Source organism: Lycorma delicatula, chromosome 8, assembly GCF_047948215.1.
Source record: "Lycorma delicatula isolate Av1 chromosome 8, ASM4794821v1, whole genome shotgun sequence".
Taxonomy (NCBI): Eukaryota; Metazoa; Arthropoda; class Insecta; order Hemiptera; family Fulgoridae; genus Lycorma; species Lycorma delicatula.
Genome location: NC_134462.1, coordinates 125,737,104 through 125,762,859, shown reverse-complemented (window position 1 = coordinate 125,762,859; position 25,756 = coordinate 125,737,104). Strand labels below are relative to the sequence as shown.

Here is a 25,756-nt window from a genome sequence, read left to right as displayed (position 1 = left end):
TTTAATATGCAGCCTTCATTAAAAGTTCTGATGGTTTTTATAGTTGGAACCAAAAATATAATTGATTTTTTTTTAAGAAAATTTGTTAATAAATCTTCCGGTCAGTTCAAAGCAAGGGTTTTATTTCTTCCATTACAATATCATAAATGGGAAAATATTAAAATTAATTATAATTTTGAGCAGAAAGTGATCCTTTTTTAATTTCCACCGCATTCCTGTATTCCTCTGAATACATACCATGTTCTGTGTCATCATCAAATGTCCCAACATGAAAATAAACAGTGTAATAACAGCAGACTTCTTATTTAACATATTTTAACAGCTGATCCATTATACTTTCTGCAGAGTTTTTGCTTCTATTCTAGCAGAGCTGAATCGATGAAATATGGTATTAATGTTGAATTTTAAAGCTAATTTGGTGAATAATGTTTTAAGATGATTGAAGAAGAGAGAGCTTTGTGACAGTAATCATGTAGCAATTTAAACGAAACTTGTCAGGTGGGTCACCACCAGATAAAAAATTAACAGATATAAATCGGGTAATTAAGGATGCAGTATGCAGAAGACTTTTGAGGTTAAGAGATACAGAGTATGGTGGAATAGAAAAAAATGCTTCTAACCAATCAACATAAAAGAATCAATAAAAAAGAAAGTAAATTGTGTAGTTTATTATTAGTGTAATTTACAGCTGCTTACTTGTTCTGTGTAATTGAGCATTTGTATTTGATTATTTCAACACACCTGTTCAGTTGTAAAAAATATGTACCAAACCTGTCATAATCATCAGTCTCACATGAGAAAACTATTGAAAGTAAGTTACATTGTTAAACATAAGCACATGTGAAATTATTATGATATATTTGAAAATATATACCTTTCAGTAAATTGAATGATTTTTTTATATAATAATGTAATTTTGTTTGTTTTGCAGTTAGTATACTCACCTTTAAGAAACATGTTCATCCCTGTATTCCTTAACTGTTGGCTTGCTAAAAAGTCTCTGGAAAATATGTTTGTAAGTATCATACCTTGACCCAATATTCCATATATTTTAATCAGTCTATTTTATTAAGATTATCTATATTTTTATTATTGTGTTTGAGAAATTATTTAAAATATATGTTTAGCCAAAAATTCTTTTTCTGCAAAAATTATTTTTGGAGGTAAATGACACTTAATCTTCTTCTAGTTTTAGATCAGTTGTATGGAGTATAGTTTATAGTAATTAGTTACAGCTGTTACTTTTTCTATAGTTACAGTATTTAATTTCATTAAAATACGGTCTTGAGGTATCTATTCAGTGATTATGTATTTGTTTTACTCCATTTTCAATATGACCAAAACATAATAAAATAATATAAAAATCTTATAACTTTAAAGGTTAAATAAACATAATAAATATCTAAACACCAAAATATTGATAAGAAAAAAGGGAGAAAAAATGTGATTTTGATGATGGGATTATAATTTATTTTTTTAATGAAGAAAGAATGATGAATGATAAAAAATGAGTAACTACTTTCCATTTAAACCTACCATGAGATGTTTGTTACTCGACAGTTGTACATTTTCAGAAGAAAATAGTGATTGAAGTGGTCATCCACTTTTTCTATTACAGCATTTAATGTACAAAAAAAAAATCACTTTTTGGGAATATTACATAAGGTTTTTAAAACAGCACTAATGGTACCTAAGCCAACAACACATCCAAAAGTTATTTTTTGTGATTTTAAATTGTGTAGTCTTAAACAGACATTTTTTTGATGTACAGCTTTATATAATTATAACAAACAATTTTTTGTGTGTGTGTGTGTCTCATAAAGAAATAGAATTGTATTAATACCGGATAAATAAAGAATTTAACTTCTTAGAACATGTAGAATGAGTAGGATAAAGCAGTCTATCCATAATAAAAAAGAAACAGAAAATTTTTTCTGTTTAAATTTTTTTTAACTTACTGCAGATAAATAATCTTTATTAAATGATAGTTATTTTTATAATTAACAATAGTATTTTGTTGTTAGTAATATATATGTATTAGCTTTTCATAATATTTTTTTCTGGATAATCTGGATTGTGACTTATTCTGATCTACTTTAGTCCTGATTTAGCCAGACTAGTATACTAAGCCAGACTTTGTATATTATAATATAATTATGTAATATAAAATGTATCATAAGATTTATTGATTCATTAAGAACGGAAGATGTTTAATGCAGATTTCTAGAAATGTAAAAATAGTTAATTTAGAAAATTAAATGTCACAGTTATCAGTGATCATAAGTCATAACTTAAATAGAATGGTTATAAAAAGATGTTTTTGTTGTAATTTATACTTAGCATTATGTATATAACAATTTCACCAATGAAAAAGTTACATTAAGTAACTTTGCAAGGAGAATATTCAGCATAACACTTAGCAAGGAAGTTTCCAACTCGCACGATAATGCATTCAACAGTGAATGTTCTTCAGAAGTCAGCATCCCTGATTTGTAAATATAAAATTTTCTCTTGGAAGAAAATATGTTATGAAAAGAAAATTAAACACATTTTTGTTGTTGAAGAAGAAGAATACTGTATTCTGTATAGTATTGATTTATGTATCAATTTATTTAGAGATTATTCACAATGATTTTGGTAAAAGTGTTGAATTATTGCATAAAACATGATAAAACAATGTATGTAATCATTCATATTTTTGAAAATCTGTTTGTTTTATTACTGAGCTTGGCATAAGCCATTAACAGAATTCATTGCAAACATATTATGAAGAAGTTTTTTTTAAATTATTCATTTTTTAGACCTTACCACACTTTCAAATGACACATATGAATGATTCTAAAAGTTATAAACTCTGCAAGATCTCTCGGTTTTTAAAACTCAGAAATATTTAAAGTAGAAAATTTTGTAAAGTAGTTAAATCTTATCTTGGATTTTAGTATTGATATTTTTGATTTTACAATTTCAATCAACATGAATTACACATACATTAAGTGGAACAAATTAGAAATCAATAAATTGAAAATATATCTAACTAGCAGACCTGGAAATGCTTCACCATTGCTAGATTTGAGTATTTATATATATATATATTTATATGTATATATAGATTAAATGAGCACAATTGAAAGTTTGATTAAACAATAAAAAAATTAACATTACAGAACTTCGCAAAATTTAACCTTTCACTTTATTCTTTTTCCCTCTTTCCTTTTTTCTTTTGCTTTTTGCTTTTCCCTCTTAGAATTTTTTTTCCTTTTTCCCTATTTTCCCCTTTTCCTTTTTTTTATTTTTTCCATTTTCACCTTCTCCCTTTTACCTTTTTCAATGTTTTCCTTTTCCAATTTTTCCCTTTCTCCCTTTTCCCCATGCGTAAATTGGTCCACTAGTTTTTTAGTCTATAGTGGACATATATATTGGAAATATTGAAATTGATAGTATGTGTTATTTTTTCGTCCAACAGATAGCGCTTGTGATTTCTTAGATATATAAGTAGTAGGTATATAAAAACAAGCGCGTATTCGAATGCAATGTTTTGTCAAAATTTCAAAGCAATCAATGAAGAACTTTCGGAAATTTAAAATTTTGAACAAACAATGAAAAACTCACCAACGATGTTGGTGAGTTTTTGGATTTTTTCTGGTTTTATTTACATGTATTAATAGCAAATTGGCTGACCAGTCGGTGTAGTAATTTGCATACTGTTTTCTATGTGAAGCTCTTATTGAATTTCTGATAAATTCATGATAAATGACTTTTTCACTCATCTCGTTTTCCTCATTAAAATATGTATATAATATGTCTGAGGTTGTAATACTTAAAATAAAATATATTTATTTTGCTAAAAATCCTGTATGTATGTACACTATGCTAAATTTGTTCTATATTAGTACCAATGAGACTATCATACAAAAAAAAATATATTTATTAACATAGAATTTAAAAAAAATACTATAAAATAATATGATGAAACTAAGGAAACGTTTTTGTATTTTTTGTAGTCCATTGCTTAGGTTTTTTCATATCATTCAATGATTTTTATTGTCAGTTATTTTGAAAACTAACAGAATTTTAAATCATGTTTTCAGTTCCCTTGCTGACTTGAAGCAGTGTATATAACGAACAGGAACAAATATGTTAATCTGTTTTTGTTTTTTTTTTTTTTTTTGGTTGTTTGTGGGCAAAAAACGCTTGGGCGTTTTCCACCTCGGATAGTAAAATTAAACACATAGAACTAAAAAATCAAATCGAAAATAAAAGTTAAAATTATTAAAAACTCTCCTTACAGAAAAAACATATATAAGTATATTAAATCCTTTGCATGTTAATTTGTTGCTTTAAATCAGATGCAGTGGTAAAGCATCAGAGATGAAAGAGGCACTAGTCAAAGTTGTACATTCTGAATGCAATCATATTCACTGTAAGCCAGCCCCTCTGGTAAATAGATTAAAGATGTTATTTGTTTGGCTGAATATCACCCTTACTTCATTGAGCTTGATATAATAGTGAACTATTTATTTGACTTGATGAAGATAAATATAGCAAATGTTTGTATCATAACAGTTCAAATAATAGTAAACCACTTAGCTACTCACTTCCTATAAAGCCTGGAATGAGATAATTTTTATTTTTGAAGATGGTTTTGTGCAACTTGTGACTGTCAGGGTTCCTACAACTATTGCAGTTATTGGACTTAACATACATCAAACCTTTACTATGTACTTTAAATGGAAATAGAAATAATCATATTAAGTATTTAAACTTTTTTTTTACAGAATGATTTACATAGAGCCATGCAGAAATCTCAGTCAGCTCTTTCTCAACAGCTCATGATTTTATCAGCAACTCTTCTTTGTTTAGTCTTTACCAGGTAAATTTTTAATTGTTTGAAAGTAGAGCCTTTTTTGAATGTGAGTTAATAATTTTTTAAACTGGCCTCTGTGGTTTGGCCATTCATATGGAAGTACTGGGTTCAAACTCCAGTCATGCATGGCATTTCACATGCTATATCCCCATCCTCTTGGCCTTGGAAGCTAAAAAAAAAAAAAATTAAATTCTAATACAATCTTCCATCTGCTACAGATGTCCAATTTTTTAATTATGTTCTGTAAATCTTTCATTTTTCTTAATTATTGATGTTATTTCATCAAGAAAGTTCCAGGTTTGAATCCTGGTCAAACATGAAATTTTTCAAATTCTACAAAATTTCTGTAATTTTTTCCCTCTAGTAGGTTGGTGTTTGGAAAGGCATGCAGCAATGAAAATCCTACCAATTTTCTCTTGCCTAATTCCAGAAAATATGTAAAAAATTGTTATAGAGTAAAACACTTGAGGGGTTATGATACACAAAAAAAAATCAATTTTTTTTAAATTAAAAAAAAATTCTTTTGCTCAATTTATAGTCCATTTCTTTCTGGATGAAGTGATGTAATCATTATTTACATACGGTAATTGGAAGTATAAAAAAAAAATAAAAATTAGAAGATATCAAATCAGTTTTGCAGTTTCGAAGTCAGAAAATACTGATTTTTGAGTGTGTATTACTCTGCTTCAAAAAGACTTAGAAGAGGTATTTTTACCTTGTTGTAAAGTTTGAAATTCGCACTTTTATCTTCGCTGTAGTTTGTTGTGGTAGCCCTACCTAGAATAGTGAAAACACATGATCGGTTGCAGGGCGCGAAAGTTTTTTTGGTTACCGTATACACCGTGTGACTGTGATTTTTAAGCTTTTACTGAAAATAATAGGTAGATTTACGTGACTTCTTTCCTACTAACTTTGCAAGTATTGTTAGGTTATTTTTATAAAAATCAATTTCGTTGAAATTACCGTACTGCAAATAATAATGTAGTGATTTTGTTTATTTTGATAGTTTATTCATGATTAGTGATTAGTTTATCAGTTTATTAGTTTATTAGTGATTTTGTATTTTTTGTGTAAAAATGCCTTGTAAACAACTACGCATACGAAAAGTAACTGCAAGAAATCTGAAAGCCAGGGAAAAAATTGTTAATTAGGCGAGGTGAAAAAGTTTGGCTCAAGAAATTGTCACTCCTCCAAAAGATAATGTTATTGAGACTCAACCTGGACCTTCGAATGTAGATGTAAGGAAAATATGTGTAAGAATATCTGATTTTGAACAGTCAAATATTACCAATTCAGAAGTAGCTGTCGAGGGATCTGAATATTTATCTGTAAGTAAAAATTCACTTGTAAATTTAGTTACTTCTTTATCATGTGCTCTGTGTTGAAACAGTGAACTGAAACCAAATATTGAACAACATTTTGGTTTTAATCATAAACGAAGTGTAGTGTGTAATAGTGATGATAAGCCTGTTGTGAAATCTCTGTCTACCTCCCCAAATCTTATAAACTCTACTAGTAAGTGAAAAATAAGTAATCAATCTTTAATATCTATTTCTGAAAATTTTGTTTTTCAGATACCATAACAGCTCTAACTTGAGTAATTTTAGATGGATCTTCTAGATTTTTTTAAAATGTTCATAATAGTGTTTTCTTTGATTTTAAGCATTATAGTTTCACTTGTTACCGTAAGACATATTTCCTTGTTTTTCCTGGGTTTTTTTGTATATTTTAGAGCCAAACATTAATTTTTGGCACAAAAGCTTAAATTTTTTTCATAAAAATCAAAGAATTAATGAATATTATGTCTAGAACATTAAAAAAAAAATTTGGTGTATCATACTCCGATAATGATAATTTTGTATTATATTAAACATTTACATTTATGATTTTGTTTTAATTCAAAAATAAATTTTACTTCATTTTACAGCGTAATTATATAACATCAGTTATCTTTTTTGTGTATTACAATGATTCATTTGTTTAATTAAAATCCATAATCAGCTATAAACAGTATAATATTATTTAAATAAATTTGTTGTAGGCTATTTATCAACTGAAGCTCTGGAATTCGTCAGGTTTTGAGAAATTTTTTATTATTGGCATTTTGTAAATATGACCGAAAAGAGGATAGAGTAGATAATATGAAACATACCATAGACCTTTAATTTAATACTTTCTCTCCTTGTATTTATGTACATTTTAAGGAGAATTCTATTATTGCTCAACTGTAATAAATTAGAGAATACAGTCTTTAAACATTACCGAAACAAATTATTTTTTTTTGCATTAGTTTACTTTAAAAACCTAAAATACAGACACTTTACATTTGTTATATATTAATAGTTTTTGTTAATGATCAAAATTAATAGTGGGTTAATGTGAATAGTACCTATTTAATAATGGTACTTTATTTTTCTGATTGTATTTGAACAATTTTTTCAATGTATGGAATAAATTATATTTTATATTTTCTTTATTTACTTTCTTGAACCTAACTTTTCTGATAATTTGTAGATAAATATGTAATCATGTTGTAAATAAATATAGTATTATATTTACTTAATTACACTGAGTCACAACATGTTTGTATAAATAATAACAATATAGAATACATATTTCTTATTTTAATTAATTAAAAAAGAAAAAGTCATAAAATACTTACAAATAAAAAGAGGTTGTTGGGATTTGCGTGTAAGTAATCACATTAAAATCACAAAAAGACTGGAAGAAATGATAAAATAAATACATATCTTTGATAAGTGGTTTACTTGTACTGTTTTCTCTTGTGGCATAATTACTCAAATAGATTTTTTACTCATTTGCCAATGTATGACCTTTACTACCTTTAATAATCATTAAAATGTTATATAAAAGCTTGGAAGTGTATAAAAATGGCAGAGAGAGTCATACAAGTGCATGTAAATGTATGTGTGTTGAGGGAGGGAGAGAGAAAATATGTACCCTTTTTATATTCAACTACACATTACATTCCTCTTCCTTTCCTTTCATTTTGCTGTTTATAAACACTTTTCATTTTATCATATAATTTCCTTATTGTTTATTTTTAATCAATGTTTTATTTACATTGTAAATGAACAAGCATTTCATTTAGGGTCTTTTGTTACCATCATAATTAATACCAATTATATTTACTTTTTATTGTTAAAATTTTCAGTAATAACAGGTCCATTATTTTAATTTTGATAATTAACATATAATGCAGTAGTAGAACTGGTACAATAATCAACCAGATTTTTGATAACTAAACACCACCAGTGTGAGGTAAGAAATTACAGTGATAAAATACTTATCTAAACAATATACTTTACTTTTTTATTATACAATATTTTATTTTAATCAAAGTGTATAATATTAATCAAAGCTATAAAATGTTGATTTTACGTTTATAAATAAGTGTATTTATTAAACATAATCACATTAATTATGATTATTACACATGCACACACATATTTACATACATATAAAAAAAATAAATTGATCTATTTTATGGTGTATGTATATTGTATATACATCATACACCAGATATACCAGCAATTTTCTATTCTAGTCTATTGATAAGAATATAACTAAAAATAAAGGACACTATTTAATGTTTGAATAAAGGATAACAAATAATGAAAACAATCTTTTATTAATCTGAGATCATCATTGTTTGAAAATAATTATCACATCAAATTAGTATCTACTTAATCATATGCAAGTGCCTGCACAATAACAGAAAATATTTCAGGGATCAATGTTAGTATTGGTACATCTCTGTTAAAAAGGATTAACTACAAAAAACTGCTATACTTGTGTTAAGAGCAGTCAGTATTAAGCTAATTTGGAAATTAAAATAATTGATTTTCCTCCTTTTCATTATTTTACAAAATATGATATTTTTTGTAGTCATACTATAAAATCTTTAATCCATTTTTCTATCGTTTTTCTGCAATTTAATAGTTTGAGGTTACTGCACAGATGAAATTATTAAGTATCAATATATACATATATAGTTTACTCAGATGACATAGAAGAAAATATCATCTAGTTTTCCTTTGATGTTAATTGTGTATATAACCAAGCAATTTTTTTTATGTAAACCTATTTCTGTTGCTTTTTCTATGCGTTTACTGTTAAAAATATAACTAAAAATAAAAGAATGTGTATTAGTAAAGGACAATATTTAATATTTGAATAAAGGATAGATAACAAAAGATGAAAACAGTATTTTATTAATCTGAGATAATTGTTTGTAAAAACATCAAAAGAAACTACAAAAGACAGTATGCTTAATTAACTGTCTTAATATTAAAAATATATAAAGAAAGGAAGAAAAAAATGTTTCTTCCCTTAGAGCAAATTCTTTCTAAGCCATTTCTTGTGTTTTCTTTCTCTGTATTCTTTGATATCTGAATAATATATTTTCATTTTAGTCAAGTCTGGTAAAAATCATATAAACAAAAATACAGCTCAATTTTTTTTTTTATTTCTACGTCTGTTGAATGATTCACAAAGTGTTATCAGAGCTTTCTGAGTTCATTCTACTAATGAAAATATTGAGTATAATTCATATAAACATGGGTTCAGAAACGCTCTGTTAGTGAGTAATTGCTAGTGAAAGGTTTTGTCCTTATTCCTGGGTAAAGAGTGAAATGAAACCATACTGAAATTCTAGTAACTCAAATTTTGCAGGTTCTGGAACCATATCTCCAGTAGTTTTCATATCTGAAATAAAACAAAAAAATTTAAATGGCCTAAAAACTGAGAAAATTGAAAAATTGATTTGAGATCGTCAAATCAGAATTGCATTCTCTACAAATTTCCTTAGTAAAAATTTTATGCATTTATTAGTCATTTAATAAAGTTTTGTAAAAAAGAAATGTGTTTTTAGACAACAAATGTTTCTGTTTTATGTCATCTATTATGAAAACTACTGGAAATATTTATTCAAATTGTCAGGTCAAAAACCATAAGAAACTAAACTATATCACTAACTGTGAAATTGTGGAGGAAACACAATTTGGGTTCTGAGAATCTCAGTATGATTTCTATTTCCCTCTTTGTCTAGGAATCAGGGTGAAATCTTTCACTAGCCGTAACTCACTAACAAAAGATTTCTGGACTCTTGATTATATGAACCTTTTTTCATTATTTTCGTTAGTAGAATAAACTCAGAAAGTGCTGGTAACACTACGTGAAGCACTTTGTATTTTAATTGTTTTTACTAATTGAAATGTAAAATCTTTAATAAAAATTTGATTTTCTACTAACCTGATTACAACAATACAAGTATTATTAAATTCTTTTTTTATGTATGTAACACTATTACACATGAAAGATAACTATATTTATCTGTTAATTTGAAATTTGTAGAAAATATTATCTGAACTAGAAGTTTAAAAAATTTGAAGATTTAATTTATAAATTGATATGAAAGTTAATAGGATTAGAGGTATTTAATGTAAATTAAAATTGAATTTTTGGAAGTTCTTTGGAAAAGTAATAAGAAATTTTTCCTGAAATATGTGTACAAAAAAAGTCTGAGTTGTAAAAAATAATTAGCTTATTTTTTTAAAAAGAAGAAGCAAATAATTCTGTATGACAACCTATAAGTTTTCTGCTTTCAAATTACTACTAAAAATGATTTATAAAAGAAAGAAAGATACATGAAAGATCTATTAGAATACTTGAATATGCAAAATAGACAAGAGGATTAAATGGTCTTGAGAGAAATCTGTTATGTAACCTCATAAAAGAGAGGCTATATATAAAGGCATTTAGGATTCTGATATTGGTTCTAGGTCTTGTAGAGGTTAAATACTGTAAAGGAAGACTAAGTTTCAGTAAACAGATAAACATAACCAGATAGTTGGATAGGAAAATCCATAAAACAGTTACATTTTACATAAATAGTAAAATCCATAAAAACACACACACACACACATAAACTTAATATGGAGAATACGTGAAATATACCTGAAATTTTATTTATATTATTGTTTGACGTTCTGGTTCCTTCTGCCACTCTTACTTCTGTTCATTTCTATTCCAAATCTTTCCTTCATTCCCTTACAGTTTTCAATCTTCACCTCATTTATTACTTCATCCTTCTTCCTCTACTGAAGCTACGAATGAAATTGTCAAGATTCCACCTCTTTAACCATATGTCCTAGCCAGTTTTATTTTCTCTTTTGTTCTTCCCATGTAAGTTCTCTTACTTCTTTAATCCTGTTCATTACTTCTTAATTCTTCATACTATCTGTCAATTTTACTTTCTCCATCCTTCTCCATATCCATTTATATATGTTTTTCTAGATGCTTTTACATGTTAAATGGTTTTATACATATTAAAAAGTAATGGATTATGATCATCATTTATGAATTTAATTTTTTGTGTGTGTTACAGTGTATGTGGTATCCAACATTTTCAGAGAGCTGGTCATAGACATCTAAATTTATTCCAAGCGACATATTACGTAGTTGTTACATTTTCTACTGTAGGTTATGGTGATTTTGTACCAGACATTTGGCCTTCTCAGTTATACATGGTTGTAATGATATGTGTAGCATTAATAGTACTTCCCACACAGGTGAGTATTAATTTAATAATTAATATAATACTGCTGCTGGATGTGTATCTAATGTTGAGAAAAAATGTTTTTACATTCACAGTAGGTCTGAAAAGTACCCGAACTAAATTTCTGTAGTGAATACAAGTAGCGCCATTTCTTGGTCAACCAAGGAACTATGTGGTACAATGTCTGACGAGTATGTGTACAAAATTTCATCACGTTTCGTCACTCCAGTCTCGAGTTATATTCGGCCGCGTATGTTGTATTCACGTAACCTTTTGCGAGCTCGCAACGTAGAACAGAGAAGCGCGATAAAATTTCGTGTTCGACTTCAAAACTCTTTCATTGAAATTTATTTTATGATACAGTAAGCATTCGGTTATTAAACCGTATCTTGAACTACAACATACATGTGGTGGAAGCCGTTTAAAGACTGTAAAGAGTCGTTGGATGATGATGAACGAAGCAGGAGGTCGTCAACAGCTGTTCACAACAACTTCGTCTTACCCTGCGGGCCATATCAGAAGACCTAAACATCGGTAAAGACACGGTACGTACAATTCTTACAGAAAAAATTAACCGCCTAAAGGTGTGTTCTCGTTTCGTTTTCCACATCTTGACCGAAGAACAAAAACAGGTGCGTCTTTCTTGCGCTCAAGACTTTGTTGAAACTGCCGATAGCTACCCGAATTTTTTGCAAGCAATTGTAACTGGGGATGAAAGGTGGTGCTTCATATATGATGAGCAAACGAAGCTTCAATCCGCTGTTTGGTTGAGACCTGGAAGACCGGCGAAAATCAGGCAGACGAAAACGATAGAGTGAAAACGATGTTAATTTCAATCTTCGACTCAAAGGGCCTGATTCATCATGAATTTGTCCCAAGTGGTCAAACCGTGAGTTCTAAATTATATTTGGAAGTAATGAAACGCCTGATGCGTCGCATTCGTCTAATCCGGCCCGAGTACCGGGATCCGAGCAGTTGGACTCTTGCACGACAATGCCCAAGCACACATGGCAACAGTTTTAACACGTTATTACGCTGCAAGTCGAATCACCATCTTATCCCACCCGACTTGGCTCCAGCAGACTTATTATCTGTTCCCGAAACTCAAGTTGAAGATGAAAGGCCGCTTTTTCGATAATATTCTGTCCATCCAAAGGGCTTGCACCGAGCATTGAAGGCGATCCCACAAAGTGATTTCTATATAGCATTTGATTGTGTCTAGTGGCGCTGCAACGAGTGTATAACTAGAAAAAGAGTTCTATGTAGAGGGCTGATGTTATTTAAATCTGTATTTATATTTAATTTAGTTTGGGAACTTTTCAGACATATTGTGAATATCATTATCAAAATGAGTTATTGTGGAAACTCATTTGTCCAGTTTAATTTGGACTTATTTCTACTTGTATAAAAAAAAAGCCAAAATATTAGTGACACTCATAACAGTTGAATGAAAAACACACTTAAAGAATTGTTGATGTAATTTTTTTTAATTTATAATGAGTGAAAACCGAGAAAGGTCTCTATTGCCAGGATACTAAAAACAAAAGCTACCATAGTGCAAATAAAGTGAGGTAACCCAGGTCCAGTTCAGTAATCCTAAGAGCATTCATCTGGGCAGTGTAGCCTGAGCCATTGATCCATTACCAAAAAACTTACGTCTGATTTTATGGTTAGGCTTCAGTGACATCGAAATAACATCAAAATAATCACTACCTCAGCTGATTAAGTGCGAAAAGATGGTAGCAATTATGGCCATGATGGCTTTTATCACTGAGGGCAACAGAAAGGACATTAAATGGCTTAATTTGACTTTGCTGGTGGTTGTCCGGCCTAGTACTTCCATTAACCAGACTTGAGCTTCCTGCCACTTTGGTTGGTTGCTTATCAACAGAACAGTTTCCCTCACACAGGAACTTTCTGCATCATGGTAAAATTGGCCAATCCAAAACCTCTGATAGGTTCTGGACCAGATGTGTCCCAAAAAAAATTTATTCCCATCAGATGCAGAAGGTCATGCATTCCTTTGATAGGTGCATTGAACTTTTGATTTGTAACTGAGAATAATGTAGGTGAATAGCAATAAATATTGTTTCACAGCTTGTTACACAGTAACATATGAGCAGCAGGAGGATAGTCTGTTTCCTATGAAAGCAATTGATAACTTTACTTACGTCTGGCTTGTTACTCCCACGGGATCTAGATGATAGCTAGCACTCACTCAACAGCAAATTGGTGATAGTGATGCTTTAGGACTTAGCAGGCATGATTTACTAACCCACCAGGTTGGTCTAGTGGTGAATGCGTCTTCCCAAATCAGCTGATTTGGAAGTCCACAGTTCCAGCATTTAAGTCCTAGTAAAGCCAGTTATTTTTACACGGATTTGAATACTAGATCGTGTTCTTTGGTGGTTGGGTTTCAATTAACCACACATCTCAGGAATGGTCGAACTGAGAATTTACAAGACTACACTTCATTTACACTCATACATATCATCCTCTTTCATCCTCTGAAGAATTATCTAAACAGTAGTTACTGGAGGCCAAACAGGAAAAGGAAAAGGCACGATTTACTAGAGTCCTTTAAAACAAGGTATACATCAGTTTTTATAACTATGTCTTAGTTATTGCATTCAGGAAGCCTGTAAGAGTGCATCAATTAATACAAATAAACTATAACAGACGTTTCATTTTGAAGAAACATTGAAAGAAAAATAATAAAATTGCTTAAAAAAAAGTATTTTCAAGCTTTGGTACATAAGTGTTGCCAATTGTAAATAAATATTTGGCCTCACTAGAATAAAATTATAAAAATAAATAATACATGCATATTAGGTTCATTAATAGGATAATAAAAAATCCAACAAATTAATGTAATATTTTCCACGCTTAATACTCACATTAAATAAAGTTAATTGAAAAATAAAACTTTTATTTTTAGTATGTTCATATTTGGAGTTTGCAAACTGCAAAATTTCAAAAATGTAATCAAATTTTACAGTAAGGACTCGCATATAAGTAGATTAGTTAGTAATAATTTATTGAATTATTAGACAAGTTAAAATATTTGATGTAGAAAGATGCAGTCTGCATGGTTAGTCTTGCATTGTCATCACCATCTTTTCAAACCAAATAGTATATGTGCTTAACAGTTTTCTAATGCTAAAATTGAAACTTAATAATATTTTAGCATGTAAAGAATTAATACTGTTAATTTGCTTATATTGTCTGTTATTTTTTATACAGTTTGAACAATTAGCATTTACATGGATGGAACGACAAAAACTTGGTGGTTCATATTCTTCTCATCGTGCACAATCGGAAAAACATGTTGTTGTCTGCAGTACGACATTGCACGCAGACACAATCATGGACTTCCTTAATGAATTTTATGCACATCCATTATTACAGGTATGATTTTATTAATTCATTTTTTTTTCTGTAGTTATTGGAGGTTATTGTCATTACCATGCCACTACCTATTTTTACACATATAATTATAAAACACGTAATATTTATGTTTTCATGAAAATATAAATAATTTTTGAGGTTTTCTATAATTCATTGATTTTTTATATTAATATATTAATAATTTCCCTTCACTTTTTTTTGAACTTTCTCACTTCTATTTCATGTTTCATTCTTTTATAGCTTTATAATAATTTTTCTGATTAACTTTTACTATTTAATATTAAATATATTTTTAAATATAATTGCACATTCCTTCTATTGTAGAAGTTTTTAGGACTCAATATTTATTTAATAAAGTATTGGAAATAATATATTAATATTAAATGTTTATCTAGTACTGGGTATTACTCATGACATATGCTATTAAAATAATAAATCAAAAAAGTAATAAATAATTGCATCCAACTACAGCCTAATAATAATTAAAGAATCATTAAATAGTTGTGTATGATTAATTGCACTACATCGACGTTAAATAATTATATAAATATATAATAATTATCTTTAGGATTTTCACTGAAAGATTTTATTTTCCCATAACTACATACATACATCATTAACTTGATGTTTTTTTTACAAATAATATAAAATACAGAATGTTTTTTTTTTTTTAAATTTAAACAGATATTTAGTAAATCCCAGCTTAAATAAATCTTATAGAGAAATATTTTTTTAAATTGATCATTTTCTTTATTAAGTCTGTGCTGAAGCTTTAAAATGGTTATAATTTGTAAAGTTTTAAATATTTAATTTGCTTCCAACTCCTTGAAAAATATTGGTAATTTTTAATGGAAAAACTTATATGATTCAAAAAGATAGTTCTTATTGAACATCAAATAGCAGAAAACTTCATAAAAGAAAAGCTTACTACTAAGTTATAAAATGTTAAGTTTCTTCATCATATTATTTCTTCATATGTGAGCATTCAGGTGAATGCTCACCTGAATTTGAAAAAAGTTTAGTTGTAATTTAATTAACAGTGATAATTTGGTTATAATAAAACCATTGAAATGCTAAGAAAAACTTTAGAAGTAAAAAAGTATTTAAAATAGAATTTTTATCAGGAAGTCAGTATGAGAATAAAGTTTTTTCTAGTGCATCAAAATTTGTAACAGAAGAAAAATTTGCACGAAAACTTCCTGTTAATGTATATGATGAAATATTAACTTTCTGTTGATTTATCATTAATAAAAGAAAAACAGAAAATTATGATCTTTCACAAATTACTGATCCTGATCAGACTTCTTTTTATTTGAAATGCTTGATTTTACAACAATTAATAAAGATGTAATTAGAAAAAGAAGAAATAAACAGATACACAGTTAAGTTTTATACAACTACAGATAGATGACCCCTGTTACTCAGCAAGTGTTCCCACTTTCAAGTAAAAAACTGCCTAAAGTTGGCTTAAAACATGCAGGATCATTTTTATAAAAAAGATTTTTGTAGTTTTAGAAAGTTTCCCGTGGCATATCAGAGAGGAGACAAAAAAAAATCCTTGAAGAGAAGAAAGTAAACTAGCTTTCATTGGATACCGGTGTTCTTTGGTGGTTGGGTTTCAATTAACCACACATATCAGGAATAGTCGAACTGATAATGTACAAGACTACACTTCATTTACACTCATACATATCATCCTCATTCATCTTCTGAAGAATTATCTAAACGGTAGTTACCGGAGGCTAAACAGGAAAGAAAGGATATCAAATAATAATCACAATTTAACCCAAATCATAAAATTAAAATATCTGAATTCCATTTTAATTTGTTTCTCGATGAAATTAGTATATAAAATATTAGCCTTTACGTTTTGTGGATATTGGTTTAATCAAGAGAAAAGGGTAAAATTTCATTACTTATTTTGTAGCTACCTATATTTAAGGTGCATGCACTACACAGCAAGCGCACTTTGCATCAATAAATACAATATTAGTTGTTGCAACTCAATTAGAAAATTAAGCTCTTTTTTCTATATTTGCATGTAGATTATTATACAACTTTACATTTCTGATTCTAGTTTTTGCTTGCATTAGTAGGTTATGTTTTAATACTATTTTTAACAAAATCTGTTGCAAAGGCATGGTTTTATTGTAATGTACATTTCCCAGTAATTATAACATTAAATTACTTGCATGATTTAAACTGTAATATGGATGAAATATTATTCTGATAACAAATGGATTAAATTTTCTAATAATTTATTATATACTGACTTTCAGAGTTTTATTTATTCAGAATACAAAATATAAATAAAAGCATCACTCACTCACCTCTGTTTTCAAATGCATGAATGAATATTTGATAAGTTAACTTTATTTCCATGTTGAGTTATAGAAGTTTGAATACTGTAATATTATTTACACTGAAAACCACTTTATATTCATGGAATTCATCCTTTATTTGAATTCAAGGAATTGAAAATAAGAATTATATATCTAATAACTAAAAATTAAATTGTATTTGTAAATGAACAAATAATGATATACCTAACAATAGTTTGTTCTATTATTCAAAAAAATTATTGCTGTTGCATTATTCAACAATTATTATTGTTGTATTCAAAAAACAAACATTGAAAATAAATAATAAGTTTTAAATGTTTTTTCAACTTCACACAATTAATAAAATAAATTCAATTAGACATGATCAGAAGAGGGAATTTTAATCAAAATACATAAAATTGGATGGATGTTATTTTTTTATATTTGAATTTTGAACATTTATTGTCTAGGTAATGCTGTACCTAACACATATAATTAAAATATGTTAATTGTCTTTAAAATTTTTGACATTATATTTTATTGAAGGTGGTATTCAACTGAAGCTTTAACATTTCCATTGCATATTCATACACGTAAATGATATCTGAATAATCTGCATGAGTAAATAAATAAGGAATTTTTAAAATACAGTTAAAGCAGAATCTTAGGCCCTGGCCGACCCAGCACATCACTACCACTAGGGGCCCTAATGGTAGTGGAGTGCCCCTACCGTTGTGTGATGGTAATGGCACATGATGTGACACATGTGTGACAGAGGTGTGCTCGGGGAGTGCAGCCTTGGCTGAGCTGGCAAAAGACAACCAACATTGAGGGACTCTGGGGCCACGATGTAGTGGGGACCTAACTGCTGCTGAGGGGAAGCTCGATCTGATTCCAACGGACAAGGAGCCACAACTCCCCGACTACGACCAAGCCAACATCATCAAAGATCAGCTTCCAGATCCAACAACCCTCAGGGCTACTTCAAAAAACCACAGACAGCCCTTTTCAAGCCTGTCACTCCACAAACTGCAAAACAGCCCTTTTCATTTGCTACCATAAGTTTCTTAAGGTGCCCCATGCCATTGAAGCCATTTGGCGACAATCTTAGGTATTTGAAATTAGTCTCAAAAGTAGATTTATAACCTTTGAAGTATAGAAAGTTTTAAATGATAAACAATTTGGTTTTAGATCAAAAAAATCCACAGTGGGTGCACTAGCAAACTTAATTGATTTGATTGAAAGCTTTTGATTCACTGAATCATAATATACTACCAGATAAATTATATAACTTTGATATTTGAAATAATGTACGTCCTCATTAAAAGCTACATAAACAGAAATCAATGTGTTAAAGTTGATGAAGGAGTAAGTCCTGAAAGAGATAGTTTGGAGTGCAACAAGAGTCAATTTTACTACCTTACTATTTATATACCTATTTTTACTTATTTATATGCCTTATGATACACACACACACACATATATATATATATATATATATATGCAACAAGAGTCAATTATATACCTATTTTTACTTATTTATATGCCTTATGATATATATATATATTTTTTATTAATAAATATAGTAAACTAACGTTTCGCCATTCAGTTGGTCTAATGGAAATATTATTATTATTATTTGCACCAGAAATATTTTAGATCGGGCAGAGTGCTGCTGTGTATATTGTAAAGAATTAGAAGTTAGGTTTACATCACTGTGTTTGAGATAGTCTATGTATGTGTCGCTTACGTATTTTCATTTAGTTAATTTGTAAAAGTTACTGGTGTAGTAAACATCCTCACACAAAGAGTTCTATGATGGCCTAAAATTATTCACTGGCCTTATCTGGTGGCTCTTTCTCAATTGCCATCTTCCTGCTATCAGGGAAATATTACAGGTTTATAATACATACTTTCTGGTTTATATTATGCTATAAGTTTAAAGTTTTGATTGGGCTGGTAGAAGGTATAGCAAAGTAGTTCACTATATTGTTGAATGCGATAAAGAGGTGCAAAATGTGATTATGGAGAATGGTCGTCTCTTTTTAAATTATCATTCATGTAAGGTGAAAAACCAAGTTAGGGTTAGTCAATGTTTTAACTTGGGCATGTGGCAAAATTTTATAAGGAGAAGGAGATTTGTTCACACTGCTCTAAGGTGGGGCATCATGTTGATAGTTGTCCTGTTGAAAAGGGGGGGTGGCTCACCAACTTGTGCAAATTTTTCCAAGTTTAGAAAGCCGGCTGGACACAATAGTAAGTCGATTGGTTGTCCCACATACAAGCGAACACAGGACTTATTAATTGAATTGAGAGATTGTTTGGAATTTTAGTTGTGAGTTTTATCATTTGTTTTAATTTATATTTTACTTTAGTCTTGTAGGTTTTATTTGTTGGTTATGTTGTTATTTCTGTTGTTCTCTTTAGTGTTCTTTCTTTTACAGAGTTTGTTTTAATGTATTAAATACAACCTGAAATGTATACTATGTTTTATGTTAAAATTCAGCTGAATATGTATATATGCTTTGGACTGAAATAAAAAAGGATATTGTTATTTATCCGTTTTTACTTTAGTCTTGTAGGTTTTATTTGTTGGTTATGTTGTTATTTCTGTTGTTCTCTTTAGTGTTCTTTCTTTTACAGAGTTTGTTTTAATGTATTAAATACAACCTGAAATGTATACTATGTTTTATGTTAAAATTCAGCTGAATATGTATATATGCTTTGGACTGAAATAAAAAAGGATATTGTTATTTATCCGTTAATACACATGTACATGTATGATAGATAACATACAATGAATAAATAATAACTATGGTTTAAATTTGTTATATTACTCTATTTAGTTAAAATACAAATAAATTAATGAGTTTTACTCTAATTAATTTTTTTATAGGATTATTACGTGGTGCTATTATCTCCTATGGAGTTAGATACTACAATGAGAATGATTCTTCAAGTACCAATTTGGGCACAAAGAGTCATTTATATTCAGGGTTCCTGCTTAAAAGATGTTGATCTAGCAAGAGCTCGTATGAATGAAGCTGAAGCATGTTTTGTTCTAGCTGCACGCAATTATGCTGATAAAACAGCTGCTGTAAGTTAAATTTATATATTTTCTTTCAGGTTTCATATTTATGGTATTATTTTATATTAATTAGAATAATAAAATTAAATAGATTTTTTAACTTAGAATTAAAGTAATGTCATCAGTTTGTTTCTGAAAAAAAGGTACTTTTTTAAATCAACTAAAAGACATCACTTATAAGAATTTATAACAAATGGAAACATGTAAGGTAATATATTCACTACACTCTAAATTGTAATGATTAGATCAAATTGTCACTTTTAATTATACAAATTACACTGCTAAACATAATTTTTGTTTCTTAACATGTGATACATGATTTTAATCTGTTTTTTGATGATGAAAACATATATGAACTCAGAACCTTTCTACACCAACCATTTTTGAAAAATGTTTAAATTTTAATTAAAGGATTTTTTAAATTTTTCAACGTATAGTTAGCTCCTATTTTTTATTTTTTAGTTCATTTTGTAATGTTTAACTTTATTAACATAATTTTTAAGCAATAAGTAAACAATTATGTTTATGATAATAAAATAAACAATTATATTATATGATTTAATTCTTTGCATAGAAAAATAAATAGTCAGATTAGTCACATTATGGCATCATATCTAATACTGAAGAGTGAGCCTTCATAGACAAGATTAATCGTGTCTGTGCGGTCAAAACATGTAGCTGAAAACACAGCTGTGTTGTTTGTATTAAGGAATGGATTTAGGAATGAATTAATTTTGTTCAGTCTTATTGATGTCTTAATTTTGTGTCATTATTAACAGTATTATGTATTAACAGTGTTGCAATACCTCGAAATTATGTAAATGATGTGAATGCCTTTTGTTATGTGGTGAGTTTATCGTAAAAAATAGAAAAAAATTATACCTTTAATTGGTGATCAGGATAAGATGTGGGCTCCTCATATAGTATGCACTAATTGTTCTGTATATTTAAGAGGATGGCTGAAAGGTACACGAAAGACTTTGCCCTTTAGTGTACCTACGGTTTGGCATGAACCAAAGGATCATGTAACCGATTGTTACTTTTGTTTAACAAGTGTGTCTGGAATTTCTAAAAAATCCTTCATTGCAATCTGCAACCAGGCCTGGTACCTTACAGTGAAATTATTCCAGTTTCTGATTCACCTGTAAATGTGTGTTTCAAAAGCAGCGATGAAGAATCAGGCAGTACTGAAGAAGACAATAATGATTTTGATTTTGAATTATATTGCAATAAGCCACATCTTATATCACAAATGACATCTTATGTCATTTAATTCACCTTGTGATATAAGAAATGCCTAATGGGACAGGCAATGCATAGGGAAATGCCTAATTAACTATGGAACTAGGGATAAACATTATAAAAATAAAGATGAAAGAAACAAGACAACGTAGCTCCAAATGGGAAAAATATTATTCATGAGCCCTTAGTTGAACCCAAAAAAATATTTTTACCTACTCTCCATATCAAGCTAGGAATAATGAAAAATGTTGTTAAAGCAGTGAAGAAGGACAGTCCTGGATTTTTGTACATCAGGCAGGAATTTCCGAATGTAAGTGAAGGAAAAATTAAAGAAGGAATATTTGTTAGTCCTCAAATAAGAGAGTTGGTCAAAGATGATGTATTTAACTCAATGTTAAATAATGTAGAAAGTGCAGCTTGGGCTTCATTTAAGCAGCTTGGGCTTCATTTAAAGATGTTTGCAAAAATTTTCTCGGCAAACAAAAATTACCAATTTGATTAACAATTACCACGATATTGTTAATCAACTTCTTACTTCATACAGAACTATGGGATGTAATATGTCTTTGAAAATACATTTCCTCCACTTGGATGTGAATTTTTTCCTGGACAACCTCAGAGATGTACGCAAAAAAGTAATTCAAGAAATGTTATCACACTTAGGGAAACATTAAATTTTTTTTTTTGTCTATCAGTGTTATTTACTACATCTTCCATCTCTTTGCAGACTTTTATTTAATGCATTTTATTTTTTTGTTTATTTTTATTCATTTAAAAAAAAATCATAGTAATGTCTTTTAATAAGAAATATTAACTAAAAATCTGCCTAAGAAATTGAAATTGTAAATAATTTTTATAAAGAGATTTTTTAAAGAGATAACCATTTGATCTTATGGTTACACCTTAGAGTGCAGTGGACACATTACCTTATATGTTTACATTTCTTCTGATTATACCCTAGTTTTGTTGAAAAAAATTGTATAATTAGTCTGTTATAATTAAAATGTATAAATTTTAACTGTGCACTCCTTTTTAAAACAACGATGAGCTAAAAGGTAGTTTCCCTAACTACTAATAGGAAAATAGTTAATGAAAAAAGTGTCTTATTATTACATTCTTTATTTGCATTAGAGGATGTGTTCAAAGTACTGTCCTTCTGACCTTATTCATTCATGTCAGCATCTAACCAGTGAGTTACACTTTTTTTTATTAAGTTTTGTCCTAGTTCATAGAATCAACTGATTTTTCAGTCGATAGTTTGGGAAACCTCATGTCATTTTCATTCAAAGAAAATACCATATCTTCAGCAATCTCCAAATAAAAAAAAGCATAAAATCGCATTAGCTGTTAAATACCCTATACGTTCAGGAAAAAGTTTGATTGAGGTTGTCTATCTTGAAAAGGATAGGAAGTAGGTGGTATCCCATATTAGTCCCAATAATAGGAATAGCTAATGTCAAACACATGATTGTTTATTAGTTATTAACATCTCAAGATATAAATCACTTGTTACACTTAAATCCTTACATTCCTTTTTATGTGATCCCTCAAATAATAATAACATTAAGTTTCTTCTCTATAATTATACAGGAATTTTCAGACCACAGTTATGATAAATTAGTAATGAAGAATTAGGAAATCTTGCGCAAAAGATAGCAGTAGTACTTTTATTATTTAAAGCAACTTTTATCAATACTGAAGCATAAAGTATTTGTACTAGTTTTCTGTACTTTAACACTTTGTATTATCAACACACGTATAAAAATGAATTGAATAATAGTCATTATACAACACAAGATTTGTGTCTAACATGTTACACAACTTTTCTCACTGTAATTTGGGTGCTGATTTCAAATACGCTATTGAAATTGTGTTATCACATAAAGGTTTTTAAAAACTTATTTTTAAAACATCATTCAATTTAGCAAAACTTAGTTTTATATGATTAAATCATGGTCCTTCTTAGTCTAGTGCCTTTACAAAATTTTTTGTTTTTTTTTTGTTGCAATGGCCAATTCTATACTTGGTAATGTCTTTTGTATCTAAACTATTTCAAAGACAAAGTAAACAACAATATTTCATAAACCACCTTGTAAACCAAGAAGTAATGCAACAATTTTCAGATCACTGCAAACTTGCCACATATGCTCTTTGTATTTTATTGATTCTAAGAATGATGTTAAGCTTAAGGAGGATATATTTATGAGTCTGAAAATCAAGAAACTGCTTAAGGACTCAATAAATGGCAATAAACTTAACGAATATCTGCATGGAAGTCCTTCAAACATGTTGTTGGTGGTTTTTAGGCATCAGAAAAGATGAAAACTATGTTTTTTTGGTTAGTAAGATGTTAGAAAACTACAAATGTTTAGGATGCAGAATGTCGTTAAAAATTAATCTCCTACACTCCCACCTAGACTTTTTTTCCAAAAATTTGGGTTTTGTCAGTGATGAACAAGAAGAGCATTTTCATCAGGATATTCTGACCATGGAGCATCACACATAAACCTAAGACAATTCCAATAATTAAAATTTTTTAAAGTTATTTTAATACCATTTCCAGTGATTATGCATTTGTTGGTAAAAAATTGTATGTCTTATTCGTACATATCTAAAAAAAAGTGATATATTACACAAATTTTGATAACAGTTTGAATTCAGCTCCCCAAAATTAGTTAAAATCACCATGTACGATTCCAGATACGCAATTTTTTTTTTGTTGACTAGTTTAATTGAATAGATAAATCGATTACCACCAAATGCAAAACCAAAATTTATTGCTTGTTATAGAATCTAAAAAACAAACTTTTAGATCACCATGTATGAAATTTCCAATTTTTTACTAGTTCAAACTACAATTTTTTCTTTGTTGTATGTACACTTTTTACACTGAATTAAATATTAATGAGTGAGTGCAGCTGGCTGTATGATCTTTTAATAATCACTTATATGATACTATTATTTACATGAATGTAAACGATGTGTTTTCATCTTCACGATTACAAATATTCGTAATGTTTTTTGTTTCTAGCCATATATTTAATACATATTTTATTTTGCAGTATTGTAACAAAAATATTGTAATAAAATAATTTTTTTGTTGAAACCTTAAAATGTCAAATATTTTTTTGTATGTTACCTTACCTATTGCAGCATTTTGTTTGTTCACAGAGGTTTTTTTAGTTTATAGAAATCTGTAAGCACAAATAAGTTGTCATCAGTGTTACCTAAGTATATTATTTTTATATAACTTCATAACATAGCACTGTTTATTGATTTCTTCTCATAGCACTCCTGTGGCAGTAACCACTTAATCAGATAAATTTGATTAGAAAAAATTTTAAAAAACAAAGACATTTTGTTTAAAATGTTTAACAGTTCCTCCACTCATCGAAAAAAAAAAAAAACATTGATTACTATAGCAAGTGGTGATTACTACAGTAACATTTACAAGATGTAAAAATATGATTAGAGTACAACATATATAAGGAATAAGAATAGTTTGCAGCTACTATGCAGTTTAATAAGATTGATATTTATGTATTTGTGTGTTCTTGAATCCTTTCTAAAATTAATGAGAATTTCTATGGTGTTAATAAGCCAATTTAAAGGTAGAATATATTTTTATTTCAAAAATATATTGTAGAATCATGTTCCATGACCTTCTTTCTTTGTTTTTAACTTCAGTTTATTACCATCCTCTTATTATGACTGAATGTGGAGTGAGTCAGAATTTAAGCCTAAACTTAATTGTAAACCTATAACCACATATTATTTGGGGATTGGAAAGGGAAAGTAATCATTTCTTTATCATACAATTTTTCTATGTACTGGACCTCTGTAAACCTAATTAGTCTAGTTCTCCTTCTATTGTAGACTATATAGATTTTTTATATATCAAAGTCCAATTAATTACTCTGAGAACCAAAATAAAACACTTTTTTAATGTTTCTCTAAGTGTGATACCTTTCTCTGTATTTTTTCTTTTTTTTAGTAGATTACAGATCGGTAAATAGAAGATTCTATCATCCTCATTTAAATAAAAATGACACATTAAAGGTCTATAAAAGTTAATATTACTATATAGATGTAGTAGACTAATTAAAATTCCTTAGCAGATGCTTTTTTCCTTTTGTAGGTAGCCTTTTCTCTTTATAGTGGTTTTCCTACACTGAAATATCTTGGTGGTAATATTCACTGTGTTCATCACTTGCTCCAAGGTATGGCAGGAAGAAATCTAGATGTGAATCCAG

General features: G+C 28.6%; 1 protein-coding gene across 1 annotated transcript in view; it reads left to right on the top strand.

Moving 5' to 3' along the window:
* SLO2 (slowpoke 2) overlaps positions 1–25,756 on the top strand; it is a 139,837-nt gene that overhangs the window by 5,359 nt on the left and 108,722 nt on the right. Inside the window, exons 2-6 of the mRNA XM_075372738.1 lie at positions 932–1,015; positions 4,776–4,870; positions 11,274–11,457; positions 14,688–14,852; positions 20,070–20,270. Coding sequence (XP_075228853.1) covers positions 956–1,015; positions 4,776–4,870; positions 11,274–11,457; positions 14,688–14,852; positions 20,070–20,270 — 705 coding nt within the window. The 5' untranslated portion in view covers positions 932–955. The remainder of the gene's footprint in view (positions 1–931; positions 1,016–4,775; positions 4,871–11,273; positions 11,458–14,687; positions 14,853–20,069; positions 20,271–25,756) is intronic.